Source organism: Amblyomma americanum, chromosome 7 (genome assembly GCF_052857255.1).
Source record: "Amblyomma americanum isolate KBUSLIRL-KWMA chromosome 7, ASM5285725v1, whole genome shotgun sequence".
NCBI classification, from domain to species: Eukaryota; Metazoa; Arthropoda; class Arachnida; order Ixodida; family Ixodidae; genus Amblyomma; species Amblyomma americanum.
Window position 1 is genome coordinate 27,959,120 of NC_135503.1, and position 22,064 is coordinate 27,981,183.

General features: G+C 48.1%; 1 protein-coding gene across 6 annotated transcripts in view; it reads left to right on the plus strand.

Moving 5' to 3' along the window:
• Positions 1 to 21,342, plus strand: part of LOC144098739 (uncharacterized) — a 104,346-nt gene extending 83,004 nt beyond the window's left edge. For 2 of the 6 annotated variants that reach the window (XM_077631579.1, XM_077631583.1), the window contains exons 5-7: positions 14,429 to 14,605; positions 16,800 to 17,103; positions 18,913 to 21,342. In XM_077631579.1, coding sequence (XP_077487705.1) covers positions 14,429 to 14,605; positions 16,800 to 17,103; positions 18,913 to 19,298 — 867 coding nt within the window. In that variant the 3' untranslated portion in view covers positions 19,299 to 21,342. The remainder of the gene's footprint in view (positions 1 to 14,428; positions 14,606 to 16,799; positions 17,104 to 18,912) is intronic. The other 4 variants (XM_077631581.1, XM_077631584.1, XM_077631580.1 and 1 more) reach the window with 3 other exon arrangements.
• Positions 21,343 to 22,064: the final 722 nt, after the last annotated feature.

Genomic DNA, 22,064 nt, shown 5'->3' on the forward strand with positions numbered 1-22,064 from the left:
AATAGATAGAGTGGTTTGCTAAACAAGCTGCGGTTCAGTAATCTCGTCCGCCCACTGTTCTTTTGGTGACGGGTGTGTTTTTTCCGCGCGCCTCCACTGTCGTAAACAAGGGTATTCTGTTCACGCGCGAGTACGTGTCGCGTTGAAGAACAATAAGAAACCGCGTGCAGCTCGCTGAGGTGTTTAACCCGGTTCACCCACGGGCACTGCTCTCTGTTTAGCATATTCTTAGCGTAATCTGAGAAGCCATCTTTGTGGCTCTTTTTGATTGGTTAGCTGGCGCGAAAGAAAGAGGCTTTGCTTTGTCGGCGGACGTGTCTTATTTGATGTGGACAAAGAGGAAAGAATAATGGAAGAGTGCGGCAAGGGTGAACAAATTCACCTCTGAAGTATGCCGAGAATAATCATTTCTAGGTTGGTTTCGTATACCTACGGTGCTGGGAGTACCGTTTTAGAGGTTCTACATATGTCTTCATATCAGCGTGGAAAATGCCCGTGTCCATTGTGTTCTAGGCTATCTCGCTTCCTGCTCTGTCTACTTTAATATGACAGCGCCAGATACTTGACCGCACTTGCCGTGTATGTATATAGACGCGTTCTGACAGTGACATATAATAATAATAATTGGTTTTTTGGGAAAGGAAATGGCGCAGTATCTGTCTCATATATCGTTGGACACCTGAACCGCGCCGAAAGGGAAGGGTAAAGGAGGGAGTGAAAGAAGAAAGGAAGAATAGGTGCCGTAGTGGAGGGCTCCGGAATATTTTCGACCACCTGGGGTCTTTAACGTGCACTGACATCGCACACAGTGACATTCCGAAGACTGAAGCTCTTGCTGGTAAAGTGACAGTGCGGGAACGAGTTTACGGGTCGTAAATTCTTAATATTGGAAACAACAACTGAGGGAGAGACAGAAAGAGACCTTGTGGAGTCATTAGCTACACGCTGTCATCAGATTCTCACACGCTGAGCAGAAGGAGCTTGATTATACATGCTTTTTTTTTCGTATACGTCGCTTCTGCCCACATTCCTTGCAAATTTGGCGAGTCAGGGCTACCCACGGTGCGGGATGGGAAACTTCGCTCTTTATCCTTCTCTTCCCTTCTCTTTTTAGAGTACTCACTTTCCCCGAACTCTTTGTGCAAGCAGTGTAACTTTTAGCATCACAGTGGGCGTATGAGCCCTTCTTGATTACTCAATACGAATGCTCCCTCACTAGCAGCGTTAGATGAGCGCGCTGCCACAATCGGTCAGGCAAGTGGTGCTAACGATAGAAGATACAAACACCTCGACTTACACCCAGCCCTCATCGTTCGCTCCGAGCTTCACGAAGCGGTTCTTCTCCAATTTCTAGCGCTTACGTAGATGCTCGAAGGTGACAAAGGTTGGCCTATTGTAACGTATTTCGTAACTGCGTCCGCTCGTTCTGTCTCTGGTTGGGCGAAGTTTTTAAGTGCTTTGTCCCCTTAGTCTTTTTTGTCTCTGAGCGGTGTGGCAAGAGCGGTCCGTTTTTGAGGGGACTCGCCCTTGAATGTCGAAAGCGCGCGGCTAATTGGATTCGGACGCAGGAAATATGTACCCCTTTGGCCTCCTTGCTTCGTTTGTGTTTACTTCTTCTTCTCACGGAGGATGCGTCGCTGTGCATGTCGCCAAGCAAGAACAATGAAGCAGGCAGCCTTGAGGCGCTTAAGTTAGCCGGGCCCACTCCGTCGGTTATGCCAGGCCCGAAAGCTGGACTCCGCGCCCAGCCATAAGAGGTCGCTACTTGCCACATGCATGAAAATTCTTGTTTTGCTTGCCTTCTATCCCTTACAAAAATTTCTTTAAGCAGTCTACAGACTGTTCATAGACTTCTGTCTATATAGTCTATAGAATCTCATAAACAAACCCTATAGAACAGTCTATAGGCAATACGAATCCTATATACAGTCTACAGACAATCTGTAGATTTATGGGCATACACTTTTAGTAGAATTTTGTCTATAGAGAGTCTACAGACTATGAACAGACAAAAAGAAAAATCTATAGGAAGGCAATAGGGTCTATAAGAAGTCTATTGACTGTCTCTAGACCATTTTTGTAAGAAATATACTCACTTCGGCCATCGTTCATTGTGCAAGCCGTGAAGAGCAAAATGAAGAATATCGGTGCAATTTTTCCTAGGTGCATGCATGAACGATTCTTAACTCTGCCCACATCACGGTCGCATGTTTCGTTGTGAAAGCCCAATAAAAAGCCTGCTACACAGAAAATTCGGCGTCGGCGTTGTGAGGAGAAAATAGGGTGGCGCAGAGTGTCCCAGGTGGCCACCCGCCGGAGTAGCAACCTAGGTGGGCTATACCTAGGTCACGTGACCTTGTGTCACCGTCACAACCTGCCCACCGGATTGTGAGCAAACTGACCACCGTTGCAGGTGGCTGTTAAATCAACAATTGATCGCTGGAGGTTGCTCAGGAAGGGCGACTTGGGTCGCACAAGCCTCACCGGTGGCAGCGCCTGCAATAGCAGGGCAGTGGTGCAGCCGTTGCTGAAGGAGCGGTGTGAGAACTCCCAGGGACCTATCAGTGTAAAGTTGAGAATGACCAATTCCGCATATATTGGCATTAACGCTATCGCGTCATATCCTTAAGGCGGAGCTTAAGTGTCTCCTCTAATTCTTTTTTTGTCTCTTTTAAAGTCAAAGAACGAAAGATAATGTTGGGCGCGTGCGCGAGGAGACAGCGACAGGGTTCGAACCAGTTGAGAGAGCAACTGGCAGTGTTTCTTAAAGGCCAATAAAAACTTGACGCTGCATTCCTTGCACTTCTGTATGATATTAGAGATTGGGTCGCTTTAGTAATTACAGACGAGATTGACCATAACCCGTGGCTACTGCTGCACGCTTCGAAGAGATGTTACGCTGCTCAAGAACAGCATCAATTCGTGAAGCGCTATCGGTTCGATAAGAACCTAATTGGGATTTAGAGCGGCCGACAGTGCGAATGACGGTATATATTCAGAGTTAGTCCGATAGCAGCGGTTGTGAAATAAACGACGCCTCCGGGGTGCTTTAATCTTGCCGACAAGGCTTGCTGGCTTGCCATGCGTCTGGAGTGTATTGAGGGGGAAAAAGTTCCCCTTTGCAAGATGTCCTGGACAGAAGCCAGTTAGAGATCTGAGAGCGGTCTTGGCGCTCATATAGTGCGCTTAGCTCAGATCTATATTACGTCGCTCGGATGAAGGAAGCATTCGCATTGCCTGTATAGCATCGCACGCAGTGACATATCTGACTTCCTTGACGTCTTTGTAGCTCTCTTGCGGTTTCATATTCGCGCGGGTTCACAACCACGAATATTTGTGCACAAGCATCGTTCGTCGCATGCATCTTTTGACGTAGAGTGAGACGAAGAATTTAGGTGAGCGGTCAAAGGTGTGAGCGCTGCGTATAACGAAGCGGTTTATAACGAAATAATGGATATAACGAAGGAATGACTATTTCCCTCGGAAGATCGGTCAACACGGGCTATAACGAAGCTACGCCAATAACGAAGTAACCGCTTGGCCTCTTCAACTTTGGTGTAACGAGGTTCAACTGTATAACATTTAAAAACCGCTGAAAGTAGATGATTGCGATTTGCACCCTCGATTTTTAAAATTTTCTTCGATGTTCGTTCGTTGCTAGCAAACTATTGTGACTAAACAAAACAAAAATCAAAGCGGAAGTTTTTTTTTTGCGTGCACCAAGGTTTACTGGTGTTCGCCATGTATCGTCACAATGATAATGACTTGCTGGAACATTTGTGAGGCCCATCAATAGCGTCCTCATAAATGCCACGCACCCACCGGGAACGCAAGGAGGCCGGTGACGAAATCGACGCTAGCCAACTAACCCCGCCTTTCACGCGCCGAAACACACACGCACACATACACGTGCTTCACACACATTCTGCGACGCAGGGCTTTACACAAACGCCCTTTTTGCTCTCACGCCGAGGGGACACGAACGAAGCCGAGCCAAGCCGAGCCGCGGTCGAGCGTCCAGGCAGACCGTCCGAGCATTGGTAGTCAACTCACGGCTGCCCGTAAATGTCACCGACGGTCCGCTCTGGTGGCGCAGCCGCTGGGGGCAGACCGTAAATCTGTGCCGGCTCATCCGGATTTGTGAAATCCCGCGCCGCCCTTGTCCCCCCCCCCCCCCCCCCCTCTCTTTCTTTCGTCTTGCCGCGCGCGCTGTCCCTTTTAACGACAGCACCGAGGACCATGCGGCGTGGTACACGTACGTTATACGTACGCCCTCACCCTCGCATCTGCTCCTCCTCTCCCTTGCATCTGGACATCGTGTGTACGTACGCGATGTAGACTCTGCGTTCGGCTTTGGATCTGCGTCTCGCTGCACCGAAGGGGATCAGGCAGGTTGCTGTCACACGCTGCGGATGGCATGATGCGCGCGCGGCTGGAGGCGAGTAAAGAGCTCTTTCCCTCTACTCTGGTGCTGCTGCTGCAGGGGCAGCAGCTTGCCAGTCGAGGCAGATGCAGCACTCCGAGACATGCAACTCGACGGAACCCCCGGTGGGAAGTCGTAGAAAACAGAAAGTGAGATGTCCTACACGCGGAATCAAAGCCGGGACGAAGGACGGGACGAGAAGAGAGCTCGACCCCTTGTTTTGATCGGCTCGCCCCTTTCTCGGACTGCTCGTTATTTATGGAATGTTATTTAATTTGCTCGCTTGGGTAATCGCCTCGGATGCCACCCGCCAAGCCCTGGCCAGCCACCGCTCGCGACAGCCGCGCGTCTTGCAGTCGCTCGTACAAATAAAACAAATAAATACAAAAGGGGGAGCGAGTGAGTGAGAGAGAGGAAAACGCGAAAAAGTGCCGTCAGGCACGGCAGCTTTCAGAAGGTTTTTGTTATTTTTACTTTCACTTTCACCTGTTTATAAATTTTTAGGCCGGTACGCGTTTTTAAGCTCCTGTAGTCAGTTCTTTTTTTTTTTCTCAGGTGCGATCTCAAACACGCATTCGGCGGTGGCTTGTAAAAGTGGGCGTTAGAGTCGGCGTGGTTCGGGCTTACATGAAACGGGAGGAGTCGCACTGTTACTGAGTCGCGGGTATGTCGCTGCATGCATGCATGTTTTTTTTTTTTTTAATGGAAGGTGTTTCTTGGCTCCACTATGCTGAATGTCGCTGGTCCTTATCACTGAGTCCTTATCACTGAGTCGCCCAACGCATGCAACTCAAGAACAATCTTTCTTTCGTACCCGCTTTGTCAAAAGAAACCGAGCAGCAAGTTTTTGCTTCTCAACAGTATAGTGGAGCCTTTACGGGACCCCTACAGATCGGAAGATGTCTGAACGTGAGGACAAGGGTTCACCTTAATTTTGAGAAACTCAGAGCTTAAGGGCTGCCATAAGTGCTTCGCTGCGCGGCTAAGAAACAAACCACCTGTGCCCGGTTACTTTTGACAAAGGGGTACTTCTTCCAAAAGAGCGCGCCGGGCATGGTTGCCCAACACTCTGAATATGAATACGTCTAAATAGGATTAAAAAGGGAGTACGCTGTTCTGTAGCGCACTCCCTTTTATAAAAGGGAGTTTTCTAGCGGGCAGCTTACTCACTTTTTACTACTTTCTATTTAGAGGGTAGTGGTAGAGCGCACGCTCCCGATATGTTGGAGGCACTGGGCTCGAATTCGCCTTCTGCTACGAGGCGCTAAGGGCGTTTACAGACCTTTACAAATGCCACCTTCTGGAAGCAGCCGTATTTCCTCTGGGCTCTGGCAGCAGTGTTTCAGTTCTCGGATTTAATAGAAGCATCTTAATGCGCATGGGCGGCAGAATTCAAAACTCGCGCGCCCTCAACTAAGCTGTAAACAACAAAAAGCTTATAACTTGTACGAACATCCCTAGCCTGATGCTTTGCTTTTGAAAGGGACAATTCTAAGAAAGGGCGCCATCTAGTAAGAGACGCGAAATGCTGTCAGTCCTAGATAGATAGATAAAGAGGAGGAGGGAAAGGCAGGGATGTCAGTCCTAGAGGCGAATTGTTCGAAACCAGAGCATAGAGCTCACTCCAGGTTATGACTGGAGGGAAGTGATATGTGATATTTATACGCTTGACTGCAAGCCCAGAAGCCAAGCGAATTTGGGGTCGCAATATATTGTAACGAAGCGTACGTCGGGACGGAACGGTCGCTCCGCCACCTCGAAGAAGTTGACCAGCAGGTGCCGATGGGTAGCATGAATTAACTTGGTTTATTTAAAATGGGTGCAAAACATCAATTAAACTGAACAAACTGATCCAAAAGGTCTAAGAGTAAATAATAACGCCGTCAGTCATACCAAGGGGTGCGCAACATCTTCCGAGCAGAGGTCCCGAGCAGCAGGACCGCAGCCGTTCCTCTCCCGCCGTTCTTCGCGCCAAAACACCCTCTTAAATACGTTTGCCCAGGATCCTGGGGACACTTTCAGTAACCAATCGGAAATGCTGTTCTCGAGGCCAATGAGAACGATTTCTTTAAAACGAAAGCAGCCAATAGCACGCCGGTGCCCACGAGGTTGTTTACTCGAGAGCACCGCGTAAATTCCACGAAGACGCGCGCATTTCCGCTTGGCACACAGATATAAACACACAAAACGACATCCGAAACACAGGGAACGCAAACCTCCCAGTCGGTGCACCACGCGACCCGCCGTCCGCGCTCTCAGCCCTCGCGGCTCGTCTCCGACGCATCTGGTCCGCCGGGCAGTCTGCTGCCCGAAGCAATCACTTCGCGCGACTTTCCTGGAAACCACGGGGGGTCCGCGCGCCCGCTCTGGTGTCTCGGACACGGCCTTGGGAGACATTGTCCCCCTGCAGACAGCTAACCGTGCGTCTCAGTGCGTTTTACTCTAACTAAGCATTCGAACAAAGCCGGGGAGGGGGCCGCACAACGCCTGCCTACAAAGAGCCGGAGAGAAAACGGCTCTGGCAAATGTCGGGGTGTGAGCCCCTCTAATGGCTCCCCGCACAGCAGCGAGCACAAAGACAGCAACAGTCGCACCGCGGGGAGAAGAACACATTCAGCTTGTTGGAAAAACTGGCGCACGAAACCTGCGAAGCTCGCTACGCGACAATATGAGCAGCGGAAAGTTGGATCAATGGGTTTTAGTGTTGCGCGGGGCGAGCAACGGTGGCGCCCCCAATGCAGAACACAGGAAGCTCCAAACCATGTGCTGTCCACGATGGCAGAGCTAGAACGTAGTTGTAATCAAATGTAGCTATGAAAGCAGCGGATATATACCACATAACTTAACTGCGTCGAATAAAATTTGTCCTTTGGCTCATATTATGTCAGACAGAACGTATATCGCATTGGAACGCTATACATCGCATCAGACACAGGGCAGAGGGAGGTGACGACACATCGCATGCATATTATGGATCGAGGTATCTGCCTACGTCAACTTCGAAAAAAGCGACAAATGGAGTCTGAACGTTTGGGGTGCATCGGTGTGCTTCCTGACGCCGTTATTATTTACTTTATTTCTAGCGCTGCAACATCTTTACTTGATCATGATGAAATCAGAGGAAAATAACGACGTTGTCAGGTGGGACACCACGCTCTCCGAAACCAGTTTAGGAGGCGAGGAGAACAGTGGTAATATAACCTACTGAAGGTAGAATCTTCACCGAACAAAACACGATAATCAGAGTGCATGACGTTTGATGTTCTCGGTGCAGGACTTCACACGAGGACAGTTTGAAATGAAAACAATGCGAGTGCACGCACCTATCTGATGTTCTTCAACACATTCCGAAGACTGTTGTCTTCGCCACGGTGCACATGTAACGAAGGACGCACACTCGCATCATGGCGTTTCATCCGTCCACGACTGCACAAGAGTTCGCCATATTGCTGAAACATAGGGAGTCATTCCGTACAGATGAAGTTGTAGAATCGATGCAGGCCTAATGAACCACTAATTAGCAGGCTGACTGATCACCTATCCCTGTATCCTGCGCCGCGGGGTCACCTCCGGTTGAGAAATTATACGAGATATTATCTCGTCCGCCCCCGCTTTTCCAAAAAGAGTATAAACAGGGACACTTAGATTTCCGGATTAAAACGCATACCCTCCGCGTGCCATCCGCTCGGTTTCCTCCAGGCCGAGGGGATATTCGCGAACACCTGCCGACGCTCGGCACCGGCTTCGGCAGCCTCATCAGAACCGCCCGGAATATCGATCACCACCGCGGTTGACCCCACAGAGCACTTGATCGATTGGCCAGCTGCTTCAGCGCTGGCTTCGTGAACTCAACGCATGCGACTTCATTTAGGAAACGACGGGGAGCGTGTAGGGAGTTTTAGCGCACCGTAATTAGGCATCAAGTGCGCCGTTACGCAAGCGGTCGGGACGAAACGAAAGAGGAGTTCACTTTATCTGCAATTGCTTGGCTGTTGAATGCCACGCCAGTTACCTTAATTAACGTGAGTTAGGCTTGAGCTCTCGAATTCTTTAACCTTAATTCGATCGCCAGGTCAGTTGTTCAAGCCCAGGTTTTGAGGACGTCACGAGCTAGTGAAATCTGTTTTTAACCAGTACCAAACATCGCAAAACCTAATGGTGATTTATTAATTTGTAATTACAACAAAACTGCAGAGAGTGTCGGGGTGCTGCGCGATTATGTCGATAGTGATGACCTTGCCTCCCTATATACGCGCTGCAAAACGTGGTTTATAGAAAGGCTCCTGTTTGAGCTAAATAGTTCCGACGGCTATAGAAAATCGATGTTAAAAAAGTGCTGCCGAAACGACCACAAGACGATGAAAAAACAGCGCTACGCAGATTAACGATACTGTCAAGAGTTTAATTCTCGCTCAAGTACACATACATGTAAAAATCCACACCGCATGCGCACAACCTAATGGTGTCATTGCCGCTTTTCTATTTTCCTTGTCCTGTGCGCTATTTTACATTTAATATACGTCATACCAACCAGCCTAAGCCAGGTTTACTGAAGCCAAAATCAGTGAGTTATATAGAACATTCAAAATTCCTATAGTAACTTTACTGTATGCCGCGTGTTGGTAACCACGCAAACTAAAATGATTCGTCCATGATTTCTAGGCTTGTAACATGAGTAATTGCGCGCAAACATGGAAGGTGTACCACTAGCTTTTTTTTCATTAGTTTGTAAATGGTACTTTTATTATTATGTCAGATAACACCTCACAGTCTGCGCTTTTCCGCACTCATGCTTGTATGCGGATAGGGCAGTTCATCAAACATAACACAGATATACATGTCATTTGATGACAAACTCTATTATGAGCACACGCGCTCCGAATACTGGGCAAACATTTCATGATAATTCATTGGCACGTCACACCGGTGGGCTGAAATTTCCTAATAAACCTTGTTGAACGTCACGTCCCTCTCCGGACCATGTCAGGAAAAACAGTCTGTACCGTACCACGACTCCCACTCTTCACATCGTTTTTCTTTCACGCAGCCGTTGTTATGGATTCCGTTGCTGAAACATCTAGGGTGCAGCTTTATCGCGCGACTGCGGTGTGCTAAAACACCCTAACGGGTCACTGCGAAAGCGCCCCGAGGATAAGATTCGGAGCAGACCGCGGATACGGTATCTTCAGCTCTTCCCTTTCGGAGGAGTCGTTTACGAGCATCTTGTATTGCGTCAAAGGCTGCATGGTAAAGAAAATCACATGACAAAATATTTATAAAACATCGCTCTAAAATGTCTCGGGAGAATTGTCTCCACTGCATTGGATATTCCCCCTCGCATCGCCCTCCTTAAGCTCTGAATATTTCTCAAGAAAAAAATTTGCCTGAGCTTACTGCGTGATCACTGTGCACTAAAAATCTCCAATAAGCCGCATCGATAATCCCAAGGAAAGAAAGGATTTTACGCTGTTCCCTCCGAACAGTTTCCTCATTCGGAGTACCGTGTGGCATTTCCACGGAGAGCCAAAATCCCGTCGATGAAAATCTCCACGTGGCTTTCACCGCGTAGCAACTCGCTCTGCTCGTAACCCCTCGAACCCCAGCAGTTAGAGCTGAATCAACTGAAAATTTATTCCATGCAGCGTGGTAAAAGGAAGGAATTTGGCGAAGAAAAATAAGATGAAAAACGACCTCACACAGGAACCGGTGCTTTCACGCCAGAAGCGAGAAACGTAGAAAAAACGATGCTTCAAGGCAAGCCAGCCTCATCAGCCCATCCGGAGCGGCGCGTCGCCTGCAGCCAAAGGGAACGGTCATTCCGACCGCACTCTGAGCGAGCAACGGGCGCTTCGGAAAATTGTAAACACCCGTGCACGGGTAGTCGCGCGTCACCGCCGCTCGAGTCCGGCCTTGACATGGGACCGAACGGGGCAACGCACTTGGATGTAAACAGCCTAATGAAGACTGATGAGAGCTAGACAATGACGTCGCCTAGGGGTCACGTTGTATGAGCACTCGGGAGAGGAAGAAAAGGAAGTGCGCTGGGGAAGAAACCGGTCGCCACAAAGGAAAGAAGGAGGCGACTGAGGCCAAGCAAATGGGGAGAGATCGAAAAGCATTGCACTAAGGGTGGTAAAGGTTGAGCACGTGTTAAGACAGTAGTAAAGACGAAGACAAGAAGGAAACACAAAGAAAAGAGGATTCAAGGGAAGGGAGAAAAACAGGGAGAACTCGTTAGGAGGAGGCGGTGATACGCAAAAAAAAAAAAGACGTGCTAGAACAGCGAAGTGAGCCACAGAGTCAAGATTGCTAAAGGTCGACGGGATAGTGGTGAAAGGATTTTAGAAGAGCGGGATTTTGAAGGAAAGGGAAATGAGCGCCGGTGTATTCCTGCCAGAGACCGTCACGTTTCGTGTACACCCTGATAACACTGGACACTTTTTTTTTTCCTCTACCGCGCCTCAACCTTCACACTTATCTCCTTGCCTTTCGCTCATAGTCGTTTTAAAGCGCCCGTACAGCGCGCATCGTCGCATTAGCAGCACAAACGGCGATTACGAATTATACGCTTTCCGGCAACATCTTCGAGATATTGCGCGCGAGCGCGCCCTTCGCCAACGCCGGGACGGGAGACGCCGACGCATTTTACGGCAGTTGTACACACACACACGCACGCACGCACGCACAGCCGTGCTCGAAGTGGCGTTGAACCGCGCCGAACGGGGCATTCTCCCCTCGCTCCGGAAACGACTGACATATGCGCTGCTGCTCGCCGGGCCCCAAGATTTTTCGCGCGCACCCGCCCTTGCTAAGCACCCACCGAGCGCTGCGGACGCGTGAAGGAAGGAGCCAAAGAAAGCAACCCAAAAAGCGCAACGCACGGCTACGGGCGACAGCTTCGTTCGTATATAAGGCTCGGGTATGTGACGGGTATATACTTACAGGTATATATACCTGCGAGGCATGGGAGAGGGGGGATAAAGCGAGAGGGCAGAGAGCGACGTACACGCACGCATTACGTATACGCTTCGACGTGCCATAATTTTAATGTGGCACGGTCGAGTGTCAGCTAGCGAAGGGTGACATGTGTGCTACACACGCGGAGACTTGTTCGGGAAACGGATATGCTGCTCTCATTTAGGGGGCCCGCCGGCCTGTTGGATGTATACACCCAAAAATGCCGGAGCGTTTTAGTGCACTCTTGCTTGCTGGCCCGCTGGCGCGGACGCGTGAAGCTATGCGGAGAGGAAGCGTATATGGCGACTTCCTCTCTTGACGATCGTAGTAACCGAGGCGATGGTGGAAGAAAAATAAAAAAAAGTAGAAGGGAAATACGGCGGCCGTTAATGCGTGCGGATGTGGTTATTGCGGAAGGAGAGGGAAAGGTAGAAGAGCAAGTAGTCACAGAAAAATTGATTGACAAAGTAAAGTCATATAGCCTAGACTGATCGATAGAACTCTTGCCTATGTGGTAGTACCCCAGACCTCAATAAAGCACTGTGAAATAAGTTCATATTATTGGTACAATTACCATGAAAAAGTGAGAAATTAGCAGAGCTCTTTCAAGGAAGAGGGAGAGGATATATAAGGGATTTGAATGATATGTGTCGTCATAATACACAAAATAGGTATTATATAAATATCATAAAACATACGGGCTACGCAAGTGAGAATAATGAGGTAACTGAGTACATTACAGAAATAAAATCAATGCGTTAATCGGGACTTGGTTGCAAAAATATGCTTCTGAAGTGCCATCATAAAATAATTATTCGTACTTATGCGGTAGTAAATTTTGAAGTTTATTAGATGTGTACACAAATGAAAATTTGCGAAAGTTGCTTTTGATACTATCCAGCATATATGAAGTTGTATGTATGATGATCGAGTGATGTGACACTTGTGACGGCTCTTGGTTTGTATGGCCGTACAACGCATGCCCTGCTGGTGTAATTATATGTAAGTGGGATTGCTCATTTCCTGGATGCTTGTTTTAATGGCAGTACGTTAAACAATTTACATTGAATGCTACGAGGTTGTCTTCCTGGTTTGCTTTCGTTGAGTGGAAACATTTGATGGACCCTTGTCGATGATTTTTATCCCTTCCGGCGGGGCGGGCCAATCCGTTATCGCAATGCGTAGTCCAATGTAACAAACTACGTTTGACGCAGACAGTGTCTGGTATTGTGTGTACAACGTAAATGCCTTTTTTGTTTATATGCCATTGGTCTATAATATGCTTTCTATGGATTTCTAAACGAATGTATTTTCTTCCTACAGATATTTCCCTTTGGCTATTCGTAGCCTATAGACTAGTATATATGATTTTTCCGTGGAAAGTCTATAGACAATATTGAGAAAAGTGTATGTAAAGTCTACACACTGTCTAAAGAGATTTTTTAAAGGGAACAACCAAACGTGAAACATGCGATGGGCTTATCGGAGGCAATGAACATACCTTTCTCGTTTCTCCTTTTTATCTGCTCCTTCATTTGTACATCTGATACCATTCTAAATGTTTTTTTTTTCGCAAGCTGCATTGCGCTGTAAGGAAGTTAAAATATCTCTACCCAAGCAATCTTCTCACAACTGATGCTGAGCGTGAAACCATTCACTTTCAGTAAAGATGACGTTTTTGAGCCCAGCATTAGGGCGCGATTCAACGACAGAGCTGGGCGCAAGGGCACGTACTTTTTTATGTGGCTTCTACACGCGCGAACGAATGCAGAAAAAGTGCAGTGGCCGTGTTGTTACACTCCTTATCTGCTCCACGCGCAATTTGCTGCCTGGAGGCTCCCAACAAAAGAATCGTGGGAGCCCAATTAATTTTCCAGGGGTGAGAATAGGACACCTCCTTGTAGTAAGCAACCACTTTGCGAACGTTGCTGCTGGAGAAATGCTGATAACAGGATTGGCAGAGGCTGTGTTTAGTCCGTTGTAGAACTCTTAAGAACTTGAACGCTGCAGTGCCTTATCGGTCACAGAGAAACGTCTGTATGCAGTGGCTTCGCTGTTCCTTTGTACTAAAAGCTTTGCACAACAGTTCATTGTACTTAATTTCGAGCTTGGGTCACAGACTTCCGAGCATTCCGCTAGATGGGCCTAGCTTGTCACATATATCGTTATTAAAGCTGGATCTTTTAGAATCAACACCGTGTCTACCAGCCGCGCTCTAAACGCGAATTCGGCTATACGGGAGCAAACATGAAGTAAGCTGTCTTCTAGTGCGCTTCCTTTTAGAGGCAAAGTATTCTGCCCAAGCCCTGGGGAAGATTTCCATTAATAAAAAATACGGAATGCTAGCAGTTGGCAACGGAAATAGATTCCCTCTTCAATACATGCGAAGTCCTAGCGGCTACGAAGATTTTACCGAAGTTTAGATATCCATTATTGGCTAACCTCAAGACCTGTGGAGCCGCGTTTAAAAGCGTTCTCTCATTGCTAACTGCATGAAGTTACTATGTTTTGCTGTTGGAATATGCCTCCGTTGCAAAGAGTACGCATTTTAAATGTTTCATGATCGAAACCTACCCCGGTACTTGGCCGCCATACCCTACCTCTAAAAGGGAGTGTGTGCTGGAGGACAGGAATCACTCCCTTTTTACTCCCATATAGGCGTATTCGTGCTTAGAGTGCACAACTGGAAACAAAGCCTGCGGTAGCTGTAACACCGTCAGGACTTCTTCGATTGTTGAGTGATGCAAAGGCTTCTCAATTAGCAAAGGTGTCCGTCAGGTTTGTTGCCCGCCACTGATGTTATTACCATTTTGTCGGACATTACTAATGTGCCAACCGTTTTCTTGTAAATGTTGGCCTTGACGTCCTCCTTGCTTTATGTAAAAGGCTTGAGGAAGCTTTCAAAAGGTTTCAAAAGCTGAGCAAGCAGCGTTTCGATTGACAACATACACTTGCAAAGGTCGCTTTACTGTTGAGGTTCACCTACACGTACTAATTTACTGAGATGTGAATATTCACTGGTGCACATTCGCTTGTTTTCTCTCTTAGCAGCAGCAGCATCAGCAGCAGCCACAGCCTCAGCAGCAACAGCAACAGCAGCCTCCCAATCGGCGGGTCGGATTGCAGTGCTCCAACTGCGCCACGTCGACAACGACACTATGGCGACGCAACAACCAAGGAGAGCCCGTGTGCAACGCATGTGGTCTCTACTACAAGCTTCACAATGTAAGCAACCCGCAGTCTTGCATGGGGACTTAGCACCATGGACTTCCTAAAAGACATCACTTGAGTATCACGCTCCAACCTCTCAGACAAGCATAAAAAAAAGTCCATGAACTAAAGAAAGGAAGGGAAAAGCTTCTAAATATGTCGAAGACAACCCATGATTCTATGCGAAAGACGAGAGAACACATCGAACTAAACTGAATGTCTTCGGAGCACCATAAGCTGCAGCATGAATGCAAGTGATCCACATCCACGAATTGAACCACCGTCGTTGTAGCGAGTTTTAAACGCTCAGGAAAAGAATTTCATCTTTGTCCCGGAGCTAAATCAATACGCAAGCTCCTTCAGTCTGCTTTTTCGTGAGCTTAGTTTGTACGTGAGGTTTGTGATCCATTCTCTTCGCACGTATCAAACAAAAAGTGTGTAGTCACAGGGCACACAGGGGTCACTCACGACACACTGAAACACGAAGCAAATAACGGAGAAACCCAACAAACAACGCAATAGAACACAACAATTAAACCACAACAGCCCAACACAGCACTTGCACGCAGGTCGCAGCGCAGTCCCACGTGTGATGTCACTCGCGCAGCAAGGGCCTTCTCTCCTTCCGCACTGCCTCTTTCTCTGACGCAAGAGTTGCGACATGGACACGGAAAGTGCTCTCTCCCCTGCCCATAGCGTTGCCTCACAAAGGCCCAGGCACGTTCTCTTCGAAAGAGGGGCGTGGGCGATGGTGGCTGCTCGCTCGGGGGGACAGCAATCAGACGATTGACTTTGGTCGTGTTCTGACGCGCTCTGTCGGAGACACGGGGCACACCGGTCGGCTACACCCTGCATGCACGGACGGATGGAGGCGACGCGGCGCCGTGTAAAGCTCTTGGCTGTTTCGCGAGGCTACTCGCTGGGCAGGGGAGTAATGAAATTACTTTTACGTCGTACCGCGCCTAAACAGCTCGGAGATTCGACAACCCTGCCTTCGATGATGTTTCCTCATGGGCAACGCAAGAGTAATAAAACAATATAAAGATGAAAATATATGAAGGCGTTATAGGAGATGCTCGAACATTAAAGGAGCAAGCAATGACGAACGAAGTAGGTCCAGAATATTTGTGTAAGTCTTGGCCAAAAGTCTACAGGCAATGTACGGTTTGCTAGTGAGGCTTGCAGGGGGACTCTTACGTCGGCCCTGAAGCTCAAACTCCTTAGGGAAGGCAACTCAGTTGACCCTTCTAATCTCTGGACGTTTAGGGGACGTTTATGGGACGTTGAGGGGACGTTTTGGGCGCAAAGGAGAGAACGTTCAGCAATGTTGCATTTTCTGTGATTTTAAAGCGGCCCACCAAGGCCTACACGCTGCTTTTCGCAGTCATTCTTACGAACAACTAGGAGCTGCAGCAGCATCACCACGCGGATGGGGCTACCTGATCAGCCCGCAAAAGAATGCCGTTTTCTTTCCATCCAGATCACGAGAGTGGACGCGGAGGGCAATTTTAGAAGGCTTGCGGCTTCGGTGACGTTTGCCTAATTAACTTCGGGCTATAGCTTTTTCTTCTGCTTAACCTCCCTGCCTTTCTTTCCCTTTTTGTCACTAAGCCGCCGCGGTGGCTGAGTGCACGGTTATGGCGCTCGGCTGCCGGCCCGAAAGATGCGGGTTCGATCCCGTCCGCGGCGGTCGAATTTCGATGGAGGCGAAGTTCTAGAGGCCCGTGTGCTGTGCGATGTCAGTGCACGTAAAAGAACCCCAGGTGGTCGAAATTTCCGGAGCCCTTCACTACGGCGTTCCTCATAGCCGTCGCTTTGGGACGTTAAACCCCCATAAACCATACCTTTTTGTCACTAAATGGAATATAAACAGGAGTGACCTTGTTTTGCAGTGGACGTATTTTGGCTAGTGGTGATGCTTATGAAATGACCCCACCCACTCAGCAACTACTGTGGCGCAGGAACTTATCATCAATACTGTGCGTGTCAGCCGATGATATAAAATGTCTTGGAACCGAGATAGCGTTAAATTAAGACTAGATGCTACGCCTAGTTATCGGGAGATTAAAGTACGGATTGCGTGTCATCTTGACGCTCATGGTAGAGGGACCGAGCCGCAATTTTTTATTCTATGGATATAGACTACGGAGAGCGATCGGAGCAGCCGAATGGTCTGTTTATCGTCCGCGATGAATTCCTGTTTGCGCAGGTCAATCGGCCGCTGGCAATGAAGAAGGAGGGAATCCAGACGCGCAAACGGAAGCCCAAGAGCGCCAACGCCGACGGCAAGTCGTCGAAGAGTTCGAGCAAGATGAGCGCTGCCGCCGCAGCCGCCGCGGCTCACGACGCCATGGACAGCAAGCGGCTGGTGCCCATGTACCCCACCATGATTGCCACCACCGACCACAACATAGCCGCGTATGGCATGCAGGTTCGCAGGGCAAGCCCCGGTGAGTCATCACAGTACCTGCCGGCACCGTCTCACAGTTGGGCTCATCCGTTTACTTATTCGGGTACTATGCCGTTGTCTCTTTTACATCGAAATCAATCTCACGCACGTAATCGCTCGCACGATTTTGTGCGCACTGTGTGCTCGCTTCAGACTACTTAGTTCATTGGTAATTGACTGTCTCTGTTTCTTTAGTTGATCAGCTAGTTGAACATTGACACACTCATACGTTGCACTTGTTTTTTGCTGATGTCCTCTTTGCAACTCGAATACGTTTACTGCCTATAGCCGTAGTGGAATATATCCCATGCACGTACAGTCGAGGACAAAAGTCTTTGGACCACGTGCTCCGCAAACTAAGCCCATAGATCTATTATTAACCTGCGGCTGGACGCGACACTTGTGGAGGTGAAAGTCAAAATTCTGTTCTTTCACCTCCATAAGTGTGGTCTCCAGCCGGCGGCTAATAATAGAGCTATGAGCTTAGCTGAGCACGTGGTCCAGAGACTTCTGTCCCCGAATGTACGTCAAGAAAACTCCATGGCGGCGCAAGACACAGCCTGCATGACTCGGAATACAGATTGATTCGATCACGGGACCTTACTACTTCGATGCTGTTGATGCTGACACAATGGTCGCTCAAAGTTATACAAAGAAAACGTTGGACTGTTGCTTCGTGTTAGGAGATGAGGTGCTCTTTTTTACGAGTCATAATAGAAGAAATGTTAGAATTTGAAATTAACTGTTAAGTGAGTACAACTATGCCTTCCTGCATGCATAACGTGTACAACACGTGTTTTATACCGAACTACCTTTCTGTGCTTTGCTATGGGGAAGATGGCCGACCGGCTGCGTGTTTGGCAGGCGCTCGCTCGGTGGCGTCGTGGGCTCGCTCGTTGCTATCTATGTATTTGTGCGCGAACAAGAAACCAAACGCTGCTTCATAATGCACGCCTCAAATTTGTGTTTCGCCAGTTCCTTTGGAGGAGGGATTAGCCTGAATTTTTTAGTACACGTCAGCCAACCCTCGTTCGACCATGCTCAGTCCCACCCTGTGGCACTTTTAACCCTAGGGCGCCTTTCCCACCAGTTCACGACATGAAGCCTACCTATTATAGATAACATTTTATTTCATTCATGTGCCATATATTTTGTTTGCAAATTCGATCATGCATATGGATAGATTATCTTAGTTGCGTTGTAGCGATAGCACATCATGCAGTGGTTGGTGGTCAGATAGCCTAGGACGAATCTGGTGCCATCCAACTGCCGACTGCATCAACACGGAATTAAAAGCCAGCAGCGTTTGTTGCAAGCTTGTTCTGTAACGAAGGCGGCATTTTATTATATTGGTTGGCATGGTGAAGCAGAAAGAAGGGTAGCCAAGTTCATTTGGTACTATTGAAAAATGCACTCATCTTTTTTCTTCTCTACATATTGACTGTAGGGTTACTTGAAATAAACTAGCATTGCACTCAGTACACCGCTGTTGAAGCACCCTTTAGAACGTCTATCTGATCAACAAGCGAACTGGGAAATCTTAGCCACACTAACCTTTCTCCGCGTCCCTCATAGCCGGAGTCGCTTTGGGACGTTAAACCGCACAAGCAAAACATAACCTTCCTCCAAAGCTTGTAAGCAATTGCCCAAACCACAGTTAAAATATCACCTTTCTTATACTTTATATTCATCTACGCGGTACATAGAGCAGATTGCAACATATAATTGTTAGGCGTTGCAAGCCATTTCATCACTTCATTCTTCATTTTTCTTCATAATTTTTCTTGAGCACATCCTACTGAGTGAGCATCCTATTTTCTTGACGATTGAAATTGAAATTGTTTTTTTTGTTTTCTTTGTTCTCTGTTCGCAGACAAAGGCCTTGCCTGTTCCTCCGGCGTCCTGCCCGCTTACGCTCCGACGGCCGTCATCAAGCACGAAGTGCCCATGCCCGGGTCTCCCGGAGGCATGAACGTGGAGATGATGGGTGGCGGTGGAGCCGGCCCCGAGTCGCACAGCCCTCGCTCACTGTCGTCTCCCATTGCCCCGACGTCAGCGGCTCTCAACAAGCACTTACACGGATTACGCATGAGTCCCCTGGACGTGCAGCCTGGCACCAGCAGCCCGCTCCTGATGACCGGAGACATGCAGAGTGCCAACGTGTACCAGCCACCAACCAGCGTGCTCGTTCAAGTCGACCAGGGCAAGATTCAGCAAGGAAACCCCTCTACCATCATCCAGCACCACCACTCGTCTTAAGGTGCCGCCTGGTCGCTACGTTCTGTGAAGGCCGAACCATCTTTGCGACAGGTTCTACGGCGAATAAACCGTGCTGTTGCTGGTTACATCCTGCGAGCCACAGTACTGTCATGTAGGCAAGTGAAGTGTCGTTACTGGATTTATCGAAGGAGCAGGAGCGCTCGTCAAAGTGCCATTCCCAAGATGCGCAGGCGCCGGTGCACCGATTGGCTGCCCTGACGGTTTCGGAAGATATCCAGCCTCGAGTGCAACGCCTAATTCAAGACGACTGTTTTTACAGCACACCGTTTTCTAGGAGGCTTTATCTTCTGACGTCCAGTCCGTGTTTCCGAGCATCTGTACAGATATGAAGTGTCTACAGCGAAGGAAAAGCAGCTGTTCGATTCCATGGTTCTAATATAGAGACACGTGGCTCTGCGAAGACATTCCAGAACATACTCTGCAGAACGTAGGACGCTATTTCACTTTTAGTGCATGGAAAAAGCAATTACCGGCATGAAGCTCGTTTGCTGCGGATGGCATGCGAAGACGGGTTTGTTGTTTGGGCCTAGGCCGTACACTCTAGGCTCTGAAAATTCAAGGAGTTTGACAAGTCCCGAAGCTACTGGAATGTGTCTCCGTAGTTTCTTTCTTCGAGAAGTGATCAAGTACCTGCATCATGCAATGAACTGCTATCCTGCACCGCTGTCTTGCGATTGCATATGAGTAAGCCTCCTCTGTGCCCTATCGTCTGTGCCATGACGGGAACTGTTGCAACTCTGTAGTCCTCACAGCCCATTGCTCCGATCGCTCAGTAGTGGAGCCAAAGCTTGTGTCTGCGTCTGCAAGGCGTGAACCATACCGTGGGAAGGAAAAGAAGACAATGCACTTATTAAATTTCGCACTTAGCACTGGGTTGTTTTCTCGCAGGGTCATCATGTTAAAGCAGTTCGCAAGGCCTATTGAAAAACACAACAATCTTTTCTGTTGTCATAACAGGCCTTCCTGTAGTATTTTGGGACCTGACAACAGAAATTCTTGTCGTAACAACAGGAATCTTTGTAGTATTGAGCAGTCTCCTGCCGTAACGACAGGGCCAGTTCATGTCGTAACGACACACAACTTCGCAATACTACAGAAAATCTGTCGTAACGACAGGACGACAGTAACTTTTGTTGTATTTTGGGACCGACTGTGTCGTATTTTTCGACTATAGGCCTGCCTATAGAAGCTTGACTTCCTTGTGTTCCATACTTCGAAATACTCGCTCGAAGTGGCAATACTCTGGAAAAGTGAGGTTCCAGCTCGAGCGCACTAACTATTACTTGTTTTCTGAGAATACTAGGCATGCTGTCCAGGAAAGCGAGTGCCAGTTGGTTATGACGAATGCAGATACAAGTTCTGCCGACTACCAACCACGTCTTAGGCGATTTCCGGGAATGTGAATGCTTTGGAGCTTTTCGTAATTGGTCGGCGAGTATTAACGATAATTATTCAAACGAATACCGCTGCTTTCACCATAGTATGCTACCCGGACTGCTTTAAAGGGTGACCTACTGCACACTTACCAGACAAACAGGGTGAAGCAGGCTATGACTTTGAGGAATGGGGAATTTGTGATTGAAATCTAGTTCTGTTTGTTCTGTTTCATTTCCCGCTCAGCCTATTTTTCCTTTTCTGTCTTGGGGCAGCCTGTATTGTTCCTTCCCTATCACTCATAGGTCACATCTTGTGTAGATAAGAATATACGGGACACATATTTCATAATCCTGTCCTGGATACGTGAGCGGGGCCAATTATGTTTTTTTCGTTGCATTTTATCTTCCACCGAACTCTGTGCATAAGTGGTGTTGTGGTTGTGTGTGGTGGTGTGCCAGACCTCTTGAAGTGTTGTGAAGTGCGAACGCTTTTGCGGTGCCTGCAGACCTGCGCGAGAAGCGTGTGCACCAATCAAAGATGCCGGCGCGTACGTTGCGTGTTCAATGTTTTTGTTTCTAATCGTTTTATTATGCACTTGTCGGGTATATGCCATGTTCAAAGCAATAGAAAACACGTTTCTACCAAACGGCACTGTATCGGGTGGTTTTCTTTTACTGCCTGCGTCACTCGTTTGTTGCAGTAGCCTCGCGGTATCCACTGTCTGAACTTCAAGTTCAATCGTTGCATAAATACTGGTTTTGACGAAGCAGAGTTCCTTTAGAATCGAGAAAAAAAGATGACATATATAACAAATTTACGCATGCTTTACTTCAAATGCCTGCCACCGTATGAATTACTTTGAAGTGCACAATGAACATCACTGGGGATGTATACTGTTTTGCAGGTTACTTGGCGAACTGTATAGAAAGACCAAGTTCCGCGGCACAAATACTTCTGTGGGTTCGTAAGTTCTCTTTGCAGTACAGGCGGCGGCCAGTAGGCGATCACACTGCCCATAACATGTGTATTCCGTCGACGGATTACAAACGTGTTGGCTAAATCTCACCCATGGGATTATAAAAAAGTTGAGCAAGTCATGAATTGTTGGAGCGCACTGATAGGTGAAATGACTTCATTTTCAGCACGTAAAATTGCGCTATGAAAGAGCCATGAGCTATCTGAGAAGCCTTGGTATTGCTGTTGATTTTCCCCCTTTTTTATGACGTTAACTGGCGCAGCCCTTGCTAAGAATGTAGTTTTAACACAATGAGCAGAAACGAATGGCTACTGTATAGAAAGGAATCGTCGGAGTGCACTGTTAGCAACAAAATATATGAGAATGGCGATCTGTAGGCTACAGACATGGAT